Below are 21,654 nucleotides of genomic sequence, written 5' to 3' on the forward strand. Positions count from 1 at the left end.
TTATACTTGAGCACACATATAGTGTGCAGAAAAAGGTATTTAACTTGAAATTACCTATATGTATGATTTATGTGAATTGTTTGATCGGAAAGGTACGTTGTTTCAAATAGTACAATTTCTTTTGCATGGTATGATTAACAAATGAAAAGACGTGAGTTTTTATAAGTGACGGTTTGCATTTTGCAATAAAAGGGAGAACTGATCATCACACGGTTTTCGAAATTTCTTTGATTATGTTGAAAATTGGAAACCTTTGCCTATTCTTTTCGTCTTCTTTGTTTTGTGTTGTGTGAAAGGTGAACTCCCTTTTTTTTTCCCCAATTTGTTTTTCCCTTTTTTTCTCAATTGACAATTAACGTACAGCCATGGCTAGAAATGAGAATGATGATGCTATTTTTAATGATCAGTATCGAAAATTCATAGAGAAGCGCAAAGATAATTTGCGTGGTCAATATGTGGCATTTGCAGAAGTTCGAAGCGAGGCTACAAAGAAGCTGGATGAATTGATGGATGAAATGAAGGACTGTGATGTGCAGTTAGCCAAGTGTGCTGAAGTTGCACAGAGGAAGAGGAGGGACAAGGAGGTGCAACATGGGAGTAAGGGTAAAAAAATTCGATCTTGGAAGTCACTATGATTTTCCAATTAAAGTGGACAGCGATCCTGAAGAGGATGAAGAGCCTGTGAGAATGATCAGATACGTAGGTGTTCAAGGCGAACCATCCAAATTTAGGGGTGGATGCAGTGCTGGTAGATCGGGTTTTGGTGTTAGGGTTGGAGGAGAGAAGGATGATACGGATATAAGTGAGGATGAAGGCATTGTCAAGCATGTAATTGATGTAATGCTCGGTGTGTTTGCTGAAGCAGAAGAACAGGCTCCGGTGGTTGATGCAGATGTTGCTGGTGTAGCGGAATAGGGGCCTGAACAGCAGCAGGAAAGACAGTCAGAGCTCTCAGAGGAGCAGGATGATGAGGAAGCAGCTTCTCCGGAGATGTTTGAAAGTGATGATGAAGATTATGTGTTTGATTCTGACTAAGATTGTAGTTTGCTTTCTTTGTTTTTGTTTAGTTTTAGAGGATATAATTTAGTGGTTGCTAGTTATCTCAATGGATTATTATGCTTGGTTAAAAGTATGTATTTAAGTGGAATGGAGATGAATGTTTTTGAGATGTTTTGCCGGTGATTTATTAAGCATGTTTACTACTTTTTATTGTGAGCATTGTGTGTGAGATTGAATTGTTTATGCTGTTATGTTTCTCTTACTAATAATGGTTGAATGAATGCACCTGTGTATATGACACAAGCAAGTATATGAATGCTTCAAGTACATGGATACTTGTGTTTTTCCTTTTAAATTTGAACACTTTGTTTGAGTGACACTCATAATAAGGTAGCTATGATGTCAAACTTGGTATTATAAATGTCTATGGAACTATATATAATGAGTGTTTGACATGCACAAGAAGTGCAAAACTCTATTCATCTAAAGCATTAACAATAAGAAAAGTGAGGGGATTTGTGTAGAAGTAAGATTGGATGTTTTTAGAATTGAATGAAAATATATAGACAAGAAAGTGATGAATGTTGTGGTTTACCATTATTTGGAAGAGGGTATGTTATGGTTTTTTTGCAGATTTTGAATCAGTTTCAGAATCTCTTTGAGTTCTTTCTTGTTGTATCTCCTAGTCTTTTTAATTGCTATGTGAATCTTTATAGGTTCCCTGTGTTTTAGTTTTGATTCTTGGTTGCTGCATTGAAATCCAAGTTGCAGTGATCATGATTTAGCTGTTTTTTCATGATTCAATCCAAGTTCAAAGTTCTAAATAAGCTTAGTACTTGCAGACTTGCTGTCTATCATAGAGAATTATATGCTATGATTAGGGCAGTCTGATGTGCTTAGTTATCGGCGTCCTATGTTTGCTCCTGTTAAAAGCATTTGGCAGAAGTGGATGTGAATAGATGTTGCTATAGTGCTGCAACAATGCAGATTTTGATGCTGTAGTGTTCGTACAATGTAGCTGCTGCTGCCGTGGGGCTGCCGCAACACTGCTGTTGTTACTCTGTGCTGCAATAGCTTTTAGAGTTGTTTTCATGTGTGGCAGTGTATATTGGCACAAGAGCTAGCAACAAATAAGCAAAGCAAAGAGATAATATTAGCATTTCCAAAACACCATATTTTCATATTTTATAGGATAATAAATCTTTATCCGCTACGTACATGCTTATTTAGCACATTTACAAAACATAAACCCTTAATAGATTAGCTATAGATTATCACTATACTTAGCAGATTAATTCTAATCCTTTACAGACTTTAAATCTGCTAAGACTTCTAAACCTAGTCCAAAAAACAGCACACCATTAACAAACAAAATATAACAATGGTGTTTAATTCCTATGGCTAATTTCAATCAGGAATTTTCATAGCAAACATGGAAGAGTCTTCGCTTGTTTCTTCATTTGCTTGCTGATAATTTCCAGAGCTAGACTTTGTAGCGATATCGTTATCATCATCATCATCATCATATTCATGGCTCTCTGACTCGAATGATCTATCAGAGTCTACAGCAGCCCTTTCCTCAGTCCGAGTTTCAGACTCAGAATTCACATCACTTCCAGTATTCTCATCAGTCTCATCATCTTCCTCAGTTTCCTCTTCTTCTTCGGCATTTTCTTCTTCAGCATCCTCTTCTTCTGCTTGTGGCTCACTTCTTTCTTTCTCACCATCTCCGTGTGTGTCATTTTTGTTGTTAACATCTTCTTCAGCCCCTTCAGCCTCATCTCCTTGCTCAGGGTTATTTTGACCGTTTTCACTCTCAGACTCAAGAACAATGACAGGCCACTCTCCACAACTATCTCGCTCAATTTCTCTTTTCCTTTTCTTACTTGATTCGCCTTTTTCGTTTTTCTTTTTCCCTACCCTTGAAATTCCCTGTTCTAGCAATTCCAAATGGCTGTTCATCTTCTTTGTCATATCCGTTACATATTCACGAAAACTTGTAGCATTTTCTTGCTTTGATTTCGACTCGTTAGGTCTCCAATTCGGCGGTGCAAAGACCCTCCCAGAAGTAGCAGTGCTGTCAGTGCTGGCCATTGTTGCAGAGAAAAAGATAGAGTGTTTGGAGAAAACGAAAGCAAGCAAAGGAAATGAAAGGGAGACAAGAAAGCTGAAACAATTTAGGGGCCACGCAAGATTAGAACTCAATCAGCCAATGATGTAGCAAACTTAATAATCAGGACAAAATCTAAAAGAACTTAGAATCTAAGACTTCCATAGTACAACTCTAATGTACGTGTTCTAAAAAAGTCTAAAAATAGGAAATAGCTTTTCGTATTTTTTTTTATATGCACAATATTATATGCGGGTGTTAAGCGGGTTTTTAATTTCATAAATATATGTTGAGCTATTATATTTAAGATTTTACAAAATAAGAATTGCTGCTGAAAGGAGGGATTTCTTTATGAACAGTGGGCGCACGAAATTGCTTCTGTATTTGTTCTTGGAATTCCTTATCTGTAATATTCCTAAAAAGATGATTTTAATCACCATAGATATTTGTAAAATAAAATTGTAATTTGAGTTATTATTTTTAAGAGCGTCTTACAAAAATTGAAACATTTCTAAAAAATGACATCTAATCACCATAAATATTAGTTTTGGATATTTCATGTCTTTAAGTTTGTTTTTTTATAAGCAAATAAAGTAAAAGCCAAAATAAATAAGACACTTCTTGCGTAGAAAAACTTAATATTGTTGTGAATGTAACAACTTGTCAAATGTATTACTACACATTTTTAAGGATAAGTAAAAAGCAAATAAAGATAGGAGGACATGCAAGATAATGCAATGTGTGAGAAATTCAATGAATATAATTAGTCACTATGTAATTAGGCGTAGAAATGGCGGTAGGAGAACAAAGTACAATATTAGGGAGCTTAATGGGGATTATGTTTTGAAAAGGGGCTAACATTTTTTTTTTAGTTTTATTTTTTAAAAAAAATATACATGTGGGTTTATGCTTATATAGTTTCCATGAGTGACGAAAGACCGAAACGTTTTTTTGTTGATGTATAGCCTGTATAGTGTAATGACTTGTTTGTTAAGTAGGTTGCAAAAAAGCTAGCATTGCAAAGCATATGTATATATATATACTTGCTTGAAAGAAAAGCGTTTTGGTAACTTGCTTTCTAAAAGGTCTTGACATTTCACATGCACAATAAAGTGATAAATATTAGATTAGCAAGCATAGAGATGTTGCACATAGAAAGTTAGTTGAGCAACCCAACAAAAGAGGCAGAGATTTTTAGCCTAAGTCTAAACACACTTAGGTGTATATTACACAAGTGCTACATAGTAGGAATGGAAGCAGCAAGTAAGTACTATAAGTTAACAGGCAAAAGCTCAATGTTTGGCAAAGAGTTGATAGCAACCAACATGAGTAAGCAACAATCAACAAAGCTACCAACAAGAACACATTCAAAATGATATGCAAGCATAATCTGGGATAATGTGTTCTGATCAGAAGCTTTTGATTGGGATAGCAGATGTTCAAGAGTGTGCAACTGACTGGACCACCCAACGCAGCACGCCTACCCTGTTTAATGACTGGGAGGGATGAAGTATGATATGCATGGGTGTGGATTTCAGAGCTGCAGCAACGTGATCGAAGTCAGGCCAGCCATCCTGAGAAGAAGGAGTGATGTTAGGTTTTAAGTCAGTAGTGGCATTGTTCAAATAAAACCATATGCTTAAATTGAAAGCTATATTAGTACCTGAACTTTCTTGTTAAAAATTTCAGGTGTAGTTAGGCCGAAGATTTGTTCACAAACTTCGCCAAAAGCAGTTAGACGAAATGATCCAGTATCATCCATAACATCAAAGGTGAAGTTGACTCTGCAGTTTTAGTGTTAGCTAATATTAAAGGAAAGCACTTAATGGTTGCACAACACAAGGAAGTAAAGGATTACCTTTTAGTGGAAGTGCATTTTTTATCAGGGCAATGTGGGCAAAAAAAAGGTACATTCGCAGCAACACCACATCGCTTTCCACAATTATTACAGCCAATGTATGCAACAACACTGTCTACCTGTGCATCCGGAATTGTGACTGTCAGAGTGTATACCTCTTCTTGGACAGTGTTATCCACCTGAATCAAATGTAATCGTTTAGCATAGAGGTTTACAGAGCAATTGACATAAGTATTTTCTGTCAAATGAAATTACAGTTTTGCTGATGATTTGATCAAGTGTAGTTGGAACTGGTTCAGCTCCTACTGTCATGAACTCAAGTTGCCTTGCCATGTAGTCAGCAATGATATCTGGATTTGCATGGGCCCTAATGATAAGTCAATGACAGAAATAGATGATTAATCAAAATAGCCATGACTTAATCTACAACATGTGCAATGGTGGTTATAAGTAGATAAGAGTAAGATGCTAGTTCACCAGGTTTTTAAAGCGTCTACTCTTTCACCAGTGGGGGCTGGATCAATTGTTGTGGACATGCTCGATTGGAGTGAAAACCCTACGAAGGTGTGCATTAGTTTGTGCAGTCTTGTTAACACATATATGGAGTTGAAGGATTAAAACACTTGATACCTCTGTGAGTAGCAGGTTTCAATGAGGTCAAGCTTACAACCACAAAATTTGTACTCCAATCAGTGATTTTCACACAGTCTTCAGTTGCAAGTTGTCCCCATGCTGAGACGATCATTGGACGAGTGCCAGTGCTGCAAACGTAACATAGATAGTAAGGATCAAGCTATTGTGATTACATTGCTAGAACTGTTGTTAGAATTAAAAAAGAATTTTGACCTTTCATCAACGATGCTGATATCACGGACATCAGCTACTCTGCCTGATTTATATGTCACTTGTCTAATTTCTTCCACGTGTACCACAATTCCAAGTAAATCTGGCAAGCAAATAAGAAATTAGAGCCTTAGTTAAATAGCTAGGCATGTATTTGGATAATAGCATTTAGGTAGATATAAACAAAAAGCATACCAAAACGGTCTGATGGGCCACTTGTCTTAGGTACATCAGCAATAGGGATGTAGTTTGGCAATACAGGTCCTTGAGTTCGATCTATTGCCTGAATTTTAGTCATCCCTCCAAAGGTTAGCTCACATTCTCCTGGAAATGAGCTGAATTTTGGGTTAATTGTTCTGATTGGAGCATTTGCTATTTCATATGCCTTTTTGTGTTCAAAAACTTTCTTGAAGTGATCACATTCATCCCCAAACAAAGTCGCTTTCATGCTGTTACCCTGCATGACAGTAAAGGATAGGCCATGTCAAATAGTGTGTAATATAAACTTGCAATAAATAGTATAGTGATTTGTGTGTACTTCTTCATCTTCAAACACCAATTTTTGGAACTTCCTTTTGTTGGGAGGAGTTCGGACAGGAGATTTTTCCTTAACCGTCACTCGGACTTTGTATGCTTTGCTCACAGGTGAGAGCTTAGATAGTGGTGTGTACTCAGGTTTCATCTGTTCCATGCAGAGTAAAAGAAACATGTCATATGCAATGAAATTGTACACAGTAACATGTTTAAAGGCCTAACGTTGCTATTTAGCAAGCAGACACTATATGCACATGTGTTGTTTAGTGCATTGTGATTGTATTCAAAATTAGTAAGGAGTATTCTTTGATGATGTGGCTACATTGTACATTTGGATAAGTATTATTTAATATAGATATACAAAGTAAAGAGTCTATAACCACATAATTGTATAAAACAAATGCTTTTATCTGATAGGTAAGAAGCTGCTGCTTTGGTATATATAAATAGAGGGTGAGGTTCCAACTTGTTTACAAGGCCTACCTGTGCTTCTTAAACAAATCTCTAATTCTTTCTCTCAACAAAGTGAAGAGTGATGGCAAGCAAAGGCAAAGACAAGGTGGATAGCAGTGAGCAAGCCAGGGTTCCTAATCAGCCAACCTTTGAAGCATTGGAGTCCAGGCTTGCTATGCTTGAGAAAAAGGTACAGGATCTTGAGGAAGTGGTGGCTGCTCTTTGCTTCGAGCCAGAAGACAAGCAACCTAGCCCGAAGATAGAGCCACCTAAAGGAGAAACAAGCAAGCCTTATCCTGGATTAGGCTTGGATGACTTGCATCATCATTCAAGCCCTTCATATTCACCCGGAAGTGATGGCTCTTATGGTGGTTATTATTAAAGATAGCTAAATTTGTGCTAATTAGTTGTGGTACAAGCATTAGTAGTACCTATTTCTATGTTTTAGGGATTAAGTGGCCTATATTGCTGTTAACTCTTGATATCAGTCAGCAGTGTTTCTTATTGCTTGTTGTTTTATTATAGTTATTAATTAAGTGTTACTAAGTGTATGAACCACTGCAGTTGTAATTGCCATTCTATGATCTAATTTGGTTTAAGGTTTATTAAGTGCAACTTGTTATGTATAATCAAGCAATTATCTTTTTCTTTATAAGAACAAAGAACTTAGTTTGCCATATATATACAAAGCTGCATGTGTTTTGTTAGCTTAAGTAAACTATATTGCAGCCTGTGAATGCTAATGCAGAACAGAACACAAGGTCAAGATAAAAACATGAAATCAAAACGAAACATGGTTTCAGATCTATCAAATGAGTTACAGGTCAGGCAGAAAAGGGTAGCAATTTATGTGAAACTATTTTTTTGTGAAATATAACATCGAGTGGTACTTTGTTGTAAATTATTTGTATTGTTAAAAAGTCAGAAGGTAAATAATCCATATGACCAAATTGAATCCAACAATAAGAATGCATACAATGATATAGGGAAGCAGTGTAAATACTGTAAACAGATCCCAGGTAAAGGTTGACAATATATATACATAAACACAAGTAAATAAAGAAAGGAATAAATGTAAGAATAGAATCATTAATAATGGTACCTTGTTCAAGTGAAAATGCAGGTGAGTATTGATAGAACCAGCAATGAATAAGTACTGCAGCAGAGAGAATAAAATAGGAGTAAATGTTGTATCTGAAATGTGAGTAACTTTAATAGTAGGTCGATTGTAAGAGTTTTCAAGCATGCTATGTCTTGAAATTTATTAGCTTAGAATGAAAATCTGATACATTTCATTGTGTAGCAGATTATAGGTTGTATAGAGGTTACTTTTGTTAAAGAAACTCTTCTTCCTGTTGCATATTATTGTCCACCAAATTATAGGCTGTGCAAGAGTTATTTTTGGGAAAGCAACTTGCTCTGTGTATACTCTCAGTAAAAGATATTACTGTAATGATGATGAAAGTCAGAAGATGTAATTGATAATAAGGCTATGATCATTGATATGCAAATAAAGTGATGTATTATTGATCCCTTTTTTTTCCCTGGAAAGATGATGGTCTTTGTCCTGCAGATAATGATGTGCAGATTATTGGTCAATAGTTCTAATTATGGTTTTTCTTGGTTCTTTTTTACGCTTTTTTTTTTTTTTTTTGAGGAATCCAGTATTGTTTTTTTTCTACTATTGATATATTCCTTAGAGTAAGCAATTTTTATTCCTATTGAGTATTTTTTCTTGGTAAATGCCATTTTTAAGTTGTATTTATTTCATTTTAGCAATTTAATTACCTTTTAGTAATTTAATTTCTCTGAATTTGTATGTTATTATTGAAAGTAAATATTTGTGGTGGAGTGTTTTCAGAAGCAACAAGGTCTGAGTTTTGGAAAAAAATCTGAGTGAAATAATCATCATTTCAGCTAGATAAACCTAGGTTGCTAAATTTGGCTTTTTTTTCATAAAGTACTATATATGAAAAATGATATTTATAGTAAGTTTACAATTGACTTGAGCATGGTTTTGTTCAGTAGGTAAGAGAGTGCATTAGTAATCTGCACTTTGTGAACAGTGCAAATGTCCAGTGGATAAAAAAATGCTCCGAGTCTAAAGTGCATAGAAGCTGTTGTTTGATTAATGATGATGTGCTGAACATTTTTTGGCTGACATGATAACTGACAATGAATAATGTGGATAATTAATATTTTTTGCTGAGATAATTTTGGTTACAGAATTTCACTTTTTTGAAATATTTTTTTTATAGTGCTGTGAAAGATGTGTTGTTAGCTAAGTGTGGAAATCATATCAAAGCTAATGTTAACTATTTGGTTTATTTATTTAGCATGTGATATATGCATTAGTTCAATGAATTGCAACACTCTAATATCTAATTATCTAAATGTAAAAGATTTAGTGCTAACATGAGTCACGAAGGCTGCTTATTTGCTAGTGTGAGTCATAAAAAAGGAAGTCATAAGTGCTATTTTTAAATCATAATGTTGTAGTTTTAAAGCAAAGATATGATGTATTAGAGGGTGCAGATTCTGTTCAATTTTGTAGAATATGATACTACGATCTGAACCAACAACATATGAACTAAGAAGCTAAACTGTCATTTTGAAATAGCATAAACAACATATTATATTAAGTTCAAAGAGATATTACAAAAACTGATGCTTACAAAATTGAGAATATCCAAACAGTTATGTCTTGGTTACAACTGATAAAATATAACATTCAACCTGCAATTTCCAAACAGAACAAGAACATCATTAGTGATAAAAAGAATGAGGCTTGATGTAAACTAAGAAAAGCTAAAAGGATAAGTATTATACCTTGGAAAAAGGGCATTATGTTATACCAGCTAACTGTAGAACATCATAAGCAATAATGTTCTTGAGAACTGTTCCTGTGTATTTTCCAGTAGGTTGCGAAGTGATAACAGTCACTTTGTTGGATTTTTTGGCTCTAGACAATGCAACATACAGTTGACCATGGGAGAAGCATGGCTGTGGCAAGTAAACCAGAACTTGGCTTAATGTTTGCCCCTGTGCTTTGTTAATGGTCATTGCAAAACTGAGCTTAAGAGGGAATTGTATTCGTTCAAATTGAATTGGGTATTTGGTAAATGACGGAGGGCGAAGGTTTACACTATGGATGAACACAAGTTCTCCCTGGCGATGACCAAGAGCTATAGAACAAACAATGACATTTCTTCTAAAATACTTGCATATCAGCCTAGTACCATTGCACAGACCATCTGCTGGATCAATGTTTCTGAGCAAGATGACAGGACTATTTACTTTCAAAACAAGTTCATGAGGAGTCATGCCACTTGGAGCTAGCTGATTCATGAACTCAGTTGGGTATATTGCACAGTTATCATCTAGTATGCTATCAAAACTCCTGTAGATAGTTGGTTCCCCTGGAAATTTATCAATGAGAAAAGCGTTGATAGAGTCCACTGCATCATTTAATGGTGTGAGAATGGCTCTTTCTCTAAAAATAGCTGGTGAAAAGTCTGCATGGTTTAATTTTGGGAATGCAGAAGTAGCTAAATGTTGAATAGGCTCATCAGTTGGCTGATAATAGCTGACAATGTGAGATGGCACTTGCACAAAAGAGTTTTCAGAGGATTGCAACTCACCATTGCCCAAGCTCAGCAAAAATGATGCATATGTGGGATCTTCTTTGGCTCTGATGTTTTCAGTGAGGTACATTTTCTCTTAGAGGATGCAGATTCTGTTCAATTTTGTAGAATAAGATATTATGATCTGAACCAACAACATATGAACTAAGAAGCTAAACTGTCATTTTGAAATAGCATAAACAACATATTATATTAAGTTCAAAGAGATATCACAAAAACTGATGCTTACAAAATTGAGAATATCCAAACAGTTATGTCTTGGTTACAACTGATAAAATATAACATTCAACCTGCAATTTCCAAAAAGAACAAGAACATTATTAGTGATAAAAAGAATGAGGCTTGATGTAAACTAAGAAAAGCTAAAAGGATAAGTACTATACCTTGGAAAAAGGGCATTATGTTATATCAGCTAACTGTAGAACATCATAAGCAATAATGTTCTTGAGAACTGTTCCTGTGTATTTTCCAGTAGGTTGCGGAGTGATCACAGTCACTTTGTTAGATTTTTTGGCTCTAGACAATGCAACATACAGCTGACCATGGGAGAAGCATGGCTGTGGCAAGTAAACCAGAACTTGGCTCAATGTTTGCCCCTGTGCTTTGTTTATGGTCATTGCAAAACTGAGCTTAAGAGGGAACTGTATTCGTTCAAATTGAATTGGGTATTTGGTAGATGACGGAGGGCGAAGGTTTACACGATGGATGAACACAAGTTCTCCCTGGCGATGACCAAGAGCTATAGAACAAACAATGACATTTCTTCTAAAATACTTGCATATCAGCCTAGTACCATTGCACAGACCATCTGCTGGATCAATGTTTCTGAGCAAGATGACAGGACTATTTACTTTCAAAACAAGTTCATGAGGAGTCATGCCACTTGGAGCTAGCTGATTCATGAACTCAGTTGGGTATATTGCACAGTTATCATCTAGTATGCTATCAAAACTCCTGTAGATAGTTGGTTCCCCTGGAAATTTATCAATGAGAAAAGCGTTGATAGAGTCCACTGCATCATTTAATGGTGTGAGAATGGCTCTTTCTCTAAAAATAGCTGGTGAAAAGTCTGCATGGTTTAATTTTGGGAATGCAGAAGTAGCTAAATGTTGAATAGGCTCATCAGTTGGCTGATAATAGCTGACAATGTGAGATGGCACTTGCACAAAAGAGTTTTCAGAGGATTGCAACTCACCATTGCCCAAGCTTAGCAAAAATGATGCATATGTGGGATCTTCTTTGGCTCTGATGTTTTCAGTGAGGTGCATTTTCTCTAACCAAGGCCAAATTCGTGAATTTACTAAGCTCGTAGCAACTGCCTCTCTTTGAGTTTTTTGGGGAACAAATGGCAAGACTTGCCTGAAATCTCCTCCAAATACAATGACTTTCCCACCGAAGGGCAAAGCTGGGTCACACAGATCACGGAGCAAAAGGTCTACAGACTCAATGTTTTGCTTCCGTGCCATTGAAGCTTCATCCCAAATAATAAGAGTTGTTTCTTTCAGCAAAGCAGCTAAGCTGCCTTGTTTTGGAACATCACAAGCAAGAGAAATTTCAGAATCAAGAGGGATCTTAAACCGTGAATGTGCTGTCCTACCAGAAGGTATGTTTGCTGCAGCTATGCCTGAAGTTGCTGTTGGAAGCACAATTTTACCGGCGAGGCGCACTTCTGCATATAAAGCATTGTACAGAAATGTTTTCCCAGTTCCCCCAGGGCCATCCACAAAGAAACATCCAGGTTTTTGAGCCAGAACATGAGAAATTATTCTGTCAAAGGCAATTCGCTGAGCTGCGTTCAGATTTTGCCTGCAATCAATACATTGTTGAGGAATAGGTGCTTCTAATGCATCAATGATATCTTTTGTCCTGTTTAGTTCTGCAGGCACTTCTTCATGTAAATGCTCAAGCTGGAAATGGGCTAGTGATTTTCCCATAGACTCTAAATGCCGTTCTATTGACTGAATGGTCAATAGCCTAACCTGTCCTTCACTTTGAGGCAAAGTATGTCGGTAGTCATCAGACAAGTCATTGTAGAACTGTAACCACAGTGCATCTGGATTGCATGGTCTGCTAAACACCAACACTGCTGCAAATAACCGGCGTAAGGCTGATGGCATTTGGATCTCAGCTGCTTCAGTTAAGCAGGTGAAGACAACATTGTCTTCTTCAAATAGACCTCTTTGAATACATGCTTCTTGAAATGTGGTACAAACCACTCCGTGTACAGTTCGTAAATCAATAAATGACTTTGGGCTGAGCACATTAATCAAAAGCAGTCTCAGGAAAAAACGCTCACCTTCTGCTGGTGTGACAGTTGCCAGCCGGCCAATGACCTTGTTCTTATTCCGTCTTTGAAACCATGCTTTAGCACTGCTATCCCATCTGTTGTGCTCTATGAATTGGCTATAAAGATATCCCGTACCTTCAACAGAGGCTGCATTTGCTTTAAAGAATTCTGTCAGCTGCGTTTTAGACCTCCGTTCATTTAGCACATCAGAATTCAACTGCTCGTCATTCCGTAAGTGAACTGTCTGCATGTTTTCCAGATGCACTGGCAAGTGCTGCACAGGAGGATACATCTCAAATAAATCAAATCCAAAGATTCGCCACACTGCCTCACATGGCGAAACCCATCGACCAGATTGGAACCTGTCTATTTCATCTACAGAATTATGGTCTTCTCCGTTAACATTGAAAGATACCCTATCATGTCCCTTGTAGACATACTTATATAAGTATTTCACAGCTTGAATTGATGAGCATATCTCTATATTTAGATGGCAATCAAACAATGAAGACAGATATGGGTTGTATGGAATAACTGAACGGTTATCAAGGTATGCACCTCGAATGCGGACTCGCTCTCCAGAATCTCTTCTTCTGTACATAGGGTACCCATCATCATGATTTGTTGTTTCAGCTAAAAAACTCTTGGGGTAACCATACTTACACACAAGAATGTTGTTTTTCTTCGTAACCATACATGGACACTTTGGATTCTGTTCTCCACAAGGGCCATGCATCATATGCTTAACTACAATTTTCCGAAGCTGTGGGGAACTGTGAGGTGGCAATTCTGCTGAAACAAAGCGGTCAAAATCTGAAGGTGTTTTCATTTTGTAATCTGGCTTGAGGATGATGAGAAAATGTGCATGAGGAAGCCCTCTTTTTTGAAACTCAATAACATAAATCATAGCTGCCACTTTTCCAAAGATATGCTTCTTCATTATTTGCTGCTTTAAGCAAAGCAATTTTGCTCGAAAGATACGAGCAACAAGATCTGGCCGGTTTTGAGGCAATTCTCCAGGAGCCAATTCATCTTTAATTTCTGGCCAGTTTGCATTGCATGTCATTGTAACAAACAAATCAGGCTTTCCAAATCGTTGTACCAAAGCCATGGCATTCAAATACCTCCGCTTCATGTCCCGTGGGCCACCGATAAAAGTTGGTGGCAGAATAACCCGCCGTCCAATATTAATGGCATTTGTTTTACCATCTTGAATGGAATCCAAAACTCCCTGATACAAATCAGCTCTTATTTTTTGCTGATTGTGTCGAAAGTAATCTAAACGAGTGTTTTCAATTTTCACATACATGTCAACGATGTATTGCTGAAGACACCGGCCTGCTCGTAATAGCATGTTATTTGGGCGGCATTGCAATTTGTAAGCATAGTATTCACGCGGAGAAACATGTCGTGCTGAAGTCCCACCAGCATCTGCTAATCCTGTAAGCAGGGCAGCACATAAATGTAAGTAGATAGATGATAAGATTATTTGAAAAAAGCTGTATGGTTTTAAATGCTAAGATAGCAAGCATTTTAACACAACAACAATACTTCTAGAGAACAATTAAAGGCAGGACACTACTATTGGTAGTCAATGAAGAAACTCACTACAAGCTTCCTGTGCAATAACATCTTCCTCTGTATGCACTGCTGTAGAGAGAACAGGGTCAGCCTCTGTTTGAGACTGTTGATGCACTTGCCCATCATTTTTCTTCAGACCTTGGCCCCAACCACAATCACCTTTTGGGAATAATAGCGGGTATTGGAGAGGGTCATAACAGCCATAATTATGGTATATACGATGCGATTTCTCTGACCTTCCTCTGACAGTGATGTATGGTCCATTTGACTCACTTGATGAAGTATCATCTGGCCAGATTGCAGCCACTTCATCTGTTGTGGGAGCATTATAAACACGCTGGTCAAGTACACTGTTTTTGTTTATAATAATTTGTGTCTCTTCATGAATGTCAATCTCTTTTAATGATCTAAAGAATTGAGCATATGGATTTTGCTGAGTTACTTCCATAAGGATTGCTATTATATCAGCCCTGATTTCTGGGAAACTCTCTGTCCTAGCAGTCGATTCAAAATGGCCATCATAAAAATACAGTTGTAAATAGCGAGGGCCTATATCTTTAGGAATTAAATCAGGCAAGTAATGATAAATCTGGCCATGTAATTTAAAGACATAAATCCCTTTGTGTTTTTTTGCTTTATAGTCACCACTAAAGATGGGCACGGGCCGTGCCGGCACGCGGGCGGCACGGGCCCGGCACGACTCCGGCACGGCCCGGCACGGGCACGGTGGCCGGCACGGCACGGCACGGCGGCACGCCGGCGTGCCGTGGGCCGTGCCGTGAACAACTTTTTTGGGACCGGCACGGGCACGGCCCGTGGCACGGCGGGCGGCACGGTGGCCGGCACGTGGGCCGGCACGCCGGCACGACCCGCCGGCACGGCACGTGGCACGGCCCGGCACGGCCAGGCACGGCCCGGCACGGCCAGGCACGGCACGGCACGGCCCGTGCCACTAGCCGTTGGAATATGGCCGTTTATGGCCGTTTTCCAACAGCTATAAACGGCCATATTTTCCACCCCATTTCCCACCCAAATCCCCTATAAATACCGGCTAGTCGGCTACCGTCATATAATAAAATAAGTTATTCTTCAATTTTTTGTGTTTTCGGATTATCGCACTAGTATTTTTTTTTTATTATATGCATTTTTGTTTTTAATTCGTTTTTTTTTAACATTTATTTTTTTTTTTTTAAGAAAAAAAAAAAAAAAAAAAAAAAAAAAAAAAAAAAATTAAAAACGGCACGGTTTGGCCCGCGGCCCGGCACGGCACGGCCCGCTAGGCACATGGGCCGTGCCGTGCCGTGGGCTGGGGTGTGCCAATCCCAGGCACGGCACGGCACGGCACGCCGCGGAGCCGGCACGGCACGGCACGGCACGGGCACCACCCCGGCACGGCCAGGCACGGCCCGTGCCCATCTTTAGTCACCACCAAATGAGCAAAATGCAAATAAGTTATTATACAAGCGAATATATCTTCTAAAGTGCAAGGCATCTTCATCATTAGATGTTAAAAGTCTATATAGTGCAGGGGGGTATTCATTAGTGGCTAATGTTACAGCCCCATTTCCACAGCAAAAGTGAAGTGTTTCATGCTGAAATTTTTTTGCATTGCAATGTGCACAGAAGCGAGGTGGTTTCAGTTTCAGAGGTGTTGTTGGTAATTTAAGGCCAACTGCAGCAGAAGGGGGTTCTGTTTCCCGGCAATTGAATGTTAGTCTAATTTACCTATGAATGATACTGCATAGCTAAATCATAAAGACAGAAATATAGTGAAACTTACTGGGCTTCCTAACCCTAGGTAATTTGACAGTCTGTTTTTTCAAAACCACACCTGCTGCCTCTGCAAAATGCAAAGTGCATGTGAAAATATTGTGCGATTTAATATAAATGAATGCAAAAAGTGCTTAGCATGTAAACGGAAATTCTTACTTTTAGTTTGAGTTTTCTTTTTCTTCCCTGCTTGCAGTGCTGCAGGTGTATCATAGCAAGGGCCAAGCACTACAGGGGAAGATGACTTTTGAGCTGCAACAAACATTTACATTGATAAGGCATACAACAGCAATGCAGCGTATATAACGATAGCAATCCTCGCAGGCAACAATGGAAATAGCGATAATTGAATTACCCTTTTAAAAGAGTCTGTTACTTGGCATCGAACTTGCCATTAGTAAAGGGATACACTTTTTTAATCTTAATAAACGTATCTAAAGCTACCAGAGGTGTGATTAAAAAAACACTTACTTTTTTTTTGAATGCGTGGTTTCTTTGGTTTTGAATTTCTGGCCTCACCTTGTGCACTTGTCTCGCCAATTTCCCTAAAGTTGTGAACAAAGTGCAACACAACAACCTCAGTTACATTGTATAAAGACAGATTCTAAACTGTCCCAGAAGCAAGCAAGCAAATAGTAAAACCTCATTGAAACAGGAGATTGAGAAATAGATGCAATTGCTCGCTGTCGCTTGCTAATCCGTGAGGTGTTGATAGGTCTTTCATGCACCACGCATTCATCACACTCAATGGCCGAAATATCTAAGCAGCAAAGCAAGTATTAGAAGCATATATAACTTGCCAAGGCACCAAGTACTAACATTCAATCTGCAAAATACAATTCAATCTCTCTGTTATATCAGCAAACCCTGTCAAGCTTAAACACAAGAATAGCTGCAAACTTCTTGGGTTTCTTTGAAGTGATTCACAATCCATTGCCCTTTTACTGATTTTTCTCTCTCAATTTGCCTTATTTTTCAATTCTATTTGTAATTTGAAAAGCTTTGTAAATCAATCATTCACTTATCAAAGTATATACTCTATTTCCAGACCACCTTATATATACAAATAAACTTTTTAGAGAGGTGTTCCTTATTTTCTGAGTTTTTTGCAAGCAGGCTAATCCACCCTATTCAATCCTGTGCTCAAAATTTATTTCAATTGAGCGCATTGTAACCCTATTTTCCTGCTCTTGACTATGATTTTGTAGCAAGCACATAGTTTATAGATAACCATGCTTACCATGCATTGTAGTATCTTGGTTTTCAGCACTGTCATAGTTAGAATTTCCTTCGTTAGCAATTCTTGAGCTACTATGTAAGTAATCTGGCCCTGCATTTTTGTTTATGTTTGGCTCACTTATTTCTCTGTCCAATGCAAGCAATCACCAAACAGTAAACATCAACACTACAATAGCAGTTTAAAAAACATCATAAACCTTTAACAACAACAATCCAATACCCAAGGGAAGGCGGTGTTTCAATCATAGACTGAATTGCCTGTAAACGTTTGCTGACCCTGGTTTTTGGGAACGATTTTTTTGAGAGCAGGCAGCGATCTGTAACACACATATATACATCTTGTGAAGAAACAATAGTGCTGAGAGCTATATTGAATACTATGTATTAGGAGTTTTGTATTTACTCATCGCATATATAGGCTTGAGACCTAAAGTAGCAAATAAGGTTTATAGTGGCTGTTATAGATATCTAAATGTGGTTTGTAGCTGGCAAGCACGATCAAGCAGTAGCAATTCCAGGAAACAATCAGAACAGCCACTGTATAGTTGAGGATTATCAAACCTGGAAAATACAAATATGTTACCAATGTAAAGAGGTCTTCCTTAAACCATTGCTGAACTAAAACAACGAAGCAGCAGTAGGTAATTAGCATAATGTGTATGAAAGCATGCATGATCAGGGTCACATGTGACATTTTTTGTGCATCATCATATATAAACACATAACCTGGAAAAAGCATAGGGAAAAATGACATAGAAAGTAAATTTCATTGATTAAATGAACAGACAGAATACATTAGATGCTGGAGAACCAGTCTAGGCTATTGTTCCCAAAATAACTGCAAAGCTAATACAAACCAGTTGATATCTAAGCAGCACAAAATGTTGCATTGCCACTATTTAAATTCCTGGCACACAAAGGGAACACAACACCAAAAATAACAAAACAAAGCCCCCTCCCACATACAAAGCACTGCAAACTAAGCATGCCCTCCATCATATCTAAACACCTAAGACAAACCTAGCACTATGGTACTGCAAAACAGAAAATCAACCCCCCCCTCGATGCAAAGCATCACGGTCAATCAATCAAGCTTCCTACACTTAAAGAAGGCATCAAGTTCAGCTGGAGCTAGTGATGGTTGCGAATCATAGCGAGCACCAAAAGATGGCCTGGCTCTTGGCTTGTGAGGCGGTGGCGGAGGAAGAGCAGGAGACGGTATCTTATGCACGACTGACTTAGGAGTAACACATCCATCCTCACCCAAAAAAGGAGCTAAATGCAAAGCACCTTGAATCCCAAGCACACGCTCTTTAGCTGCTAAATAACTTTCCCGAGCTAACGAGCACTTAATTCCAGCATATACTCCCTTTCCATAATTCAGATCTTATGTCAAGATTGAAAGCAGTGCGCAGGAACTCAACAGCCTTCTTAGCTGCATCTTGCTTGGTAGCCCTAGAACAGGCATGGACAATGCTGAAAATGCACTCCATTCCAGTGGCAATTGAGGGGGCATAAATTGTAACCCATGACAAGAACTTCCCTGGTTTAACTTGGAAAGTCTCAACTTCCGAAACACGTGCTTTAGTCTCCAAAGCAAGAGTGCGCAAAACATCTGTGTAGTCAATACAGACATATCTCTTGCGCTTCTTGTGATTAGGCACAGCTGGCCACTTCACTGGCACATCACTTCCAGCTCTTTCAACAGATTCTAGTTCAATGCGTTTCATCTGGTACAGAAATTCACAACGCTCAAGCTTGCAGATTTTCTTAGAAGTCAAGTCTTCAACTTGAACACTATATTCAATCCGCAAGGAACGCACAGCATCCTCTGCAGCCTTTTCACGCGATTCTCCAACCGTTTCAGCTGCACCACCCTCATAAACAGACTCCACGCCTGGTATAGTCTCCAAAACAACTTTTACAGAGTTCTTGCGGACATCTACCAAATAATATGCTGGTGGTGGAAGCTTTAGGTGCTCAACAACTTGCTTGAGCAGGGAAGAAAAAGATATAGATATTTTCCGAGTTTGAGGTCCAGCAACCTGCTTGCATGCTAATGGGGTAAGAAAGAAATCTATTCAAACAACCCTAAGTCAAGGCCATCTAAGAACTTACTGAATACTCTTAAGAAATCCCTATGTAAGTTTCTAGTAGAAGTTACAGAGAACAACATAGGATAATCCATACACAATACACTGAAATCAGAACATAGCAACTGTACCATCCCAACACATGTAATTACTTCTCAATACACAACACTCACGTCACTTCAACAAACAAAGCAAGCACCTTTCATATTACTTTTCAATACACTACACTCACTCCATCTCTACAATCAAAGCAAGCACCTTTTATATATTATTACAAACACATGTTCAATTGCTGGTAATGCAGAACACACAAGAGCACCTCAAACAAATCACATTGATCAACTTATAAAGCACAGAACAAGCAGCCTAATCAGTCACAACATACATAACCATGGTTTTCAATAATACTAATAAAGCAAGAACAGTGAATAAACCTAAATGTAAGCATATATAAAAAAAAAGCTAATCACTTACAGGACCAGCTGCATCTCCACCCACTGCAAGATCATAACTCTGCAACAAAACCCAAAAGCATTTCAATACTTCTACCATAAACCAAGCTTTAAATGTAAAAGTATTAAAACATGAATACTAAGCCAGATTACACAACAAATCATCAACAGTATATAAGTGCAGGTCAGTGAATCAAAGGCCAACACAAAAAAACTGCACATACTCATGAGAACATAAACCAAGGTACCCATGGCAAGTGAAGCAACAAATGTTCTGTTTTCATCCATCAGGCATGTCAAAAAATTCTTCAAGTCTACATTCATCAACTTCACAAGTGGAAATGGAAGAGTGTTGCTGTGTCCATAATCTGTGAGAATGTTTGTCAAGGAATATCATAAACGTTTCATTTCCAAAGTCAGTAAAATGAAAGGACAGTGATCCATAATTGCAAGAATGCTTACTACCAACAACCATATTTAGATCTAAATGAACATTACCTCTAATGTAATCTCCATGAAATTGAGCTCTGTAAATATAAATAGATTGATGAAGAAAAACAAGCAAAGGGCCATATATTTATGCTATGCTATATATAATCACAATAAATCAAAAGAGTAAACACACCCAAGGCCACTTAAAAAAAAAAAAAAAAAATCGAAAAAGCCAGCTATATTTTCCATTTTACAAAGCATGCGCCAGCAATCTCACTGCCCAACACTCCATATCAGTTTTTTAAAAAGAGATCACTCTTACCCGCCGGACAATAAGGAAAACCAATAGGCTATAAGGTGCCTCATAAACAAATCCCAAAGATATCCCTATAAACAATGAAATACTAAAAATTAAAAATCAAAAAAGAAGGTCAGCAAGGCAAACCATATGATAAGCAATATATTAGAAGTTAATAACAGCATCATAATAATAATAAATAAACAAATGAACCCCCTTAAATAACATCAATCACTCATAATTGTATGAACACATACCTTGCTTCATCCAACTTAATTTTGATTTAAAATAATGTTTGCATTAACAAATAGCAAAGCGAAGGACTAACAATAACAATGTTCAATCCAACAAAATCAAGAAAGCGGTGAAATAGGCCAACAATGACCCTATAAATTGGCAATTAACTTATAATAAGGCAACATTAATAACGAAATAGCTCAGCAGAACTAATCTGTAACAATAGCCCAACAATAAGTTGGCACTTAAATCGCACAAAAGCCTGCAATTAATTTTAAAACCACCAATCATCAAAAGCAAGATAAATTGGCAATTAACCTATAATAGATCAACATTCATAACACAAAGCTCAACAAACACAAATCTGCATCAATAACCCAACAATAATTTGGCAATTAGATCGTATAAAAGGCTGCAATTAACTAAACGAAATGCCAACTACAGAAATTACACCAGCTAATTAGCAGCGACAACAACAAATACAATGGCGCAACAATAGATTGATCAAATGTATACAATAATAACGAAACAGCTAACAATAAATTAGCAATGCATTAATATATAAATCTCATAAAATTTTGCAATTATTAGGTACAACCTTGCAACTAATTCAGCTAGAGCAGATCAGGGTCCCACCATGTGCCCAAATACATGCAAACATTTAGGCAGCACTGATTTCTCCTCCACCACGTGGCAGACACATGCAAAACATTTGGAGGGCAATATAGTCACGCCACTGTAGATAAGGATTTTGAGGAATAAAATACAGGGGCAAATTCGCCCGTGCACTGTTCATAAGCAATCCCTCATTTTAGTTGAATCTC

General features: G+C 37.7%; 5 protein-coding genes across 5 annotated transcripts; all 5 read right to left on the minus strand.

The window, feature by feature from the left end:
* Positions 1–4,398: 4,398 nt before the first annotated feature.
* LOC145599056 (replication protein A 70 kDa DNA-binding subunit B-like) lies at positions 4,399–10,527 on the minus strand. Its single transcript, XM_081655469.1, has 12 exons — positions 9,627–10,527; positions 9,473–9,533; positions 7,900–7,953; positions 6,349–6,492; positions 6,006–6,267; positions 5,814–5,913; positions 5,598–5,728; positions 5,445–5,523; positions 5,223–5,334; positions 4,968–5,146; positions 4,773–4,893; positions 4,399–4,683 (listed from the first exon to the last, which is right to left on the minus strand). The coding sequence occupies exons 4-12, from the start codon at positions 6,490–6,492 to the stop codon at positions 4,549–4,551; spliced, it is 1,263 nt and encodes a 420-aa protein (XP_081511595.1). The 5' UTR covers positions 7,900–7,953; positions 9,473–9,533; positions 9,627–10,527; the 3' UTR covers positions 4,399–4,548.
* On the minus strand, positions 9,529–10,511 carry LOC145596709 (uncharacterized). Its single transcript, XM_081652922.1, has 2 exons — positions 9,653–10,511; positions 9,529–9,533 (listed from the first exon to the last, which is right to left on the minus strand). The coding sequence occupies exons 1-2, from the start codon at positions 10,509–10,511 to the stop codon at positions 9,529–9,531; spliced, it is 864 nt and encodes a 287-aa protein (XP_081509048.1).
* Positions 10,528–10,698: 171 nt separating the features above from the next.
* LOC145599413 (uncharacterized) lies at positions 10,699–12,411 on the minus strand. Its single transcript, XM_081655800.1, has 2 exons — positions 10,825–12,411; positions 10,699–10,731 (listed from the first exon to the last, which is right to left on the minus strand). Exon 1 carries the CDS (start codon positions 12,373–12,375, stop codon positions 10,840–10,842), a length of 1,536 nt encoding a protein of 511 aa, XP_081511926.1. The 5' UTR covers positions 12,376–12,411; the 3' UTR covers positions 10,699–10,731; positions 10,825–10,839.
* LOC145596711 (uncharacterized) lies at positions 12,408–14,037 on the minus strand. Its single transcript, XM_081652923.1, has 2 exons — positions 12,524–14,037; positions 12,408–12,477 (listed from the first exon to the last, which is right to left on the minus strand). Exons 1-2 carry the CDS (start codon positions 14,035–14,037, stop codon positions 12,408–12,410), a joined length of 1,584 nt encoding a protein of 527 aa, XP_081509049.1.
* Positions 14,038–18,066: 4,029 nt separating this feature from the next.
* On the minus strand, positions 18,067–21,427 carry LOC145598502 (uncharacterized). Its single transcript, XM_081654865.1, has 3 exons — positions 20,088–21,427; positions 19,886–19,924; positions 18,067–19,363 (listed from the first exon to the last, which is right to left on the minus strand). Exon 3 carries the CDS (start codon positions 19,046–19,048, stop codon positions 18,668–18,670), a length of 381 nt encoding a protein of 126 aa, XP_081510991.1. The 5' UTR covers positions 19,049–19,363; positions 19,886–19,924; positions 20,088–21,427; the 3' UTR covers positions 18,067–18,667.
* Between the last annotated feature and the right edge of the window lie 227 nt (positions 21,428–21,654).

This window comes from Chenopodium album, chromosome 20 (assembly GCF_948465745.1).
Source record: "Chenopodium album chromosome 20, dcCheAlbu1.1, whole genome shotgun sequence".
In the NCBI taxonomy this organism is placed as follows: domain Eukaryota; kingdom Viridiplantae; phylum Streptophyta; class Magnoliopsida; order Caryophyllales; family Amaranthaceae; genus Chenopodium; species Chenopodium album.

Excerpts from the sequence above, each read along its gene's own strand:
- LOC145596711 (XM_081652923.1), bottom strand. The coding sequence starts at position 14,037 with ATGTATGTGAAAATTGAAAACACTCGTTTAGATTACTTTCGACACAAT. Across the intron at positions 12,478-12,523 it reads CGCCGGTTATTTGCAGCAGT|TTCTACAATGACTTGTCTGA; the intron begins GTTGGTGTTTAG and ends CTGTGGTTACAG.
- LOC145598502 (XM_081654865.1), bottom strand. The coding sequence starts at position 19,048 with ATGAAACGCATTGAACTAGAATCTGTTGAAAGAGCTGGAAGTGATGTG.
- LOC145599413 (XM_081655800.1), bottom strand. The coding sequence starts at position 12,375 with ATGGGAAAATCACTAGCCCATTTCCAGCTTGAGCATTTACATGAAGAA.
- LOC145596709 (XM_081652922.1), bottom strand. The coding sequence starts at position 10,511 with ATGTACCTCACTGAAAACATCAGAGCCAAAGAAGATCCCACATATGCA.
- LOC145599056 (XM_081655469.1), bottom strand. The coding sequence starts at position 6,492 with ATGAAACCTGAGTACACACCACTATCTAAGCTCTCACCTGTGAGCAAA. Across the intron at positions 5,914-6,005 it reads TGGCCCATCAGACCGTTTTG|ATTTACTTGGAATTGTGGTA; the intron begins GTATGCTTTTTG and ends TTTGCTTGCCAG. Across the intron at positions 4,684-4,772 it reads TTTTTAACAAGAAAGTTCAG|GATGGCTGGCCTGACTTCGA; the intron begins GTACTAATATAG and ends CCTTCTTCTCAG.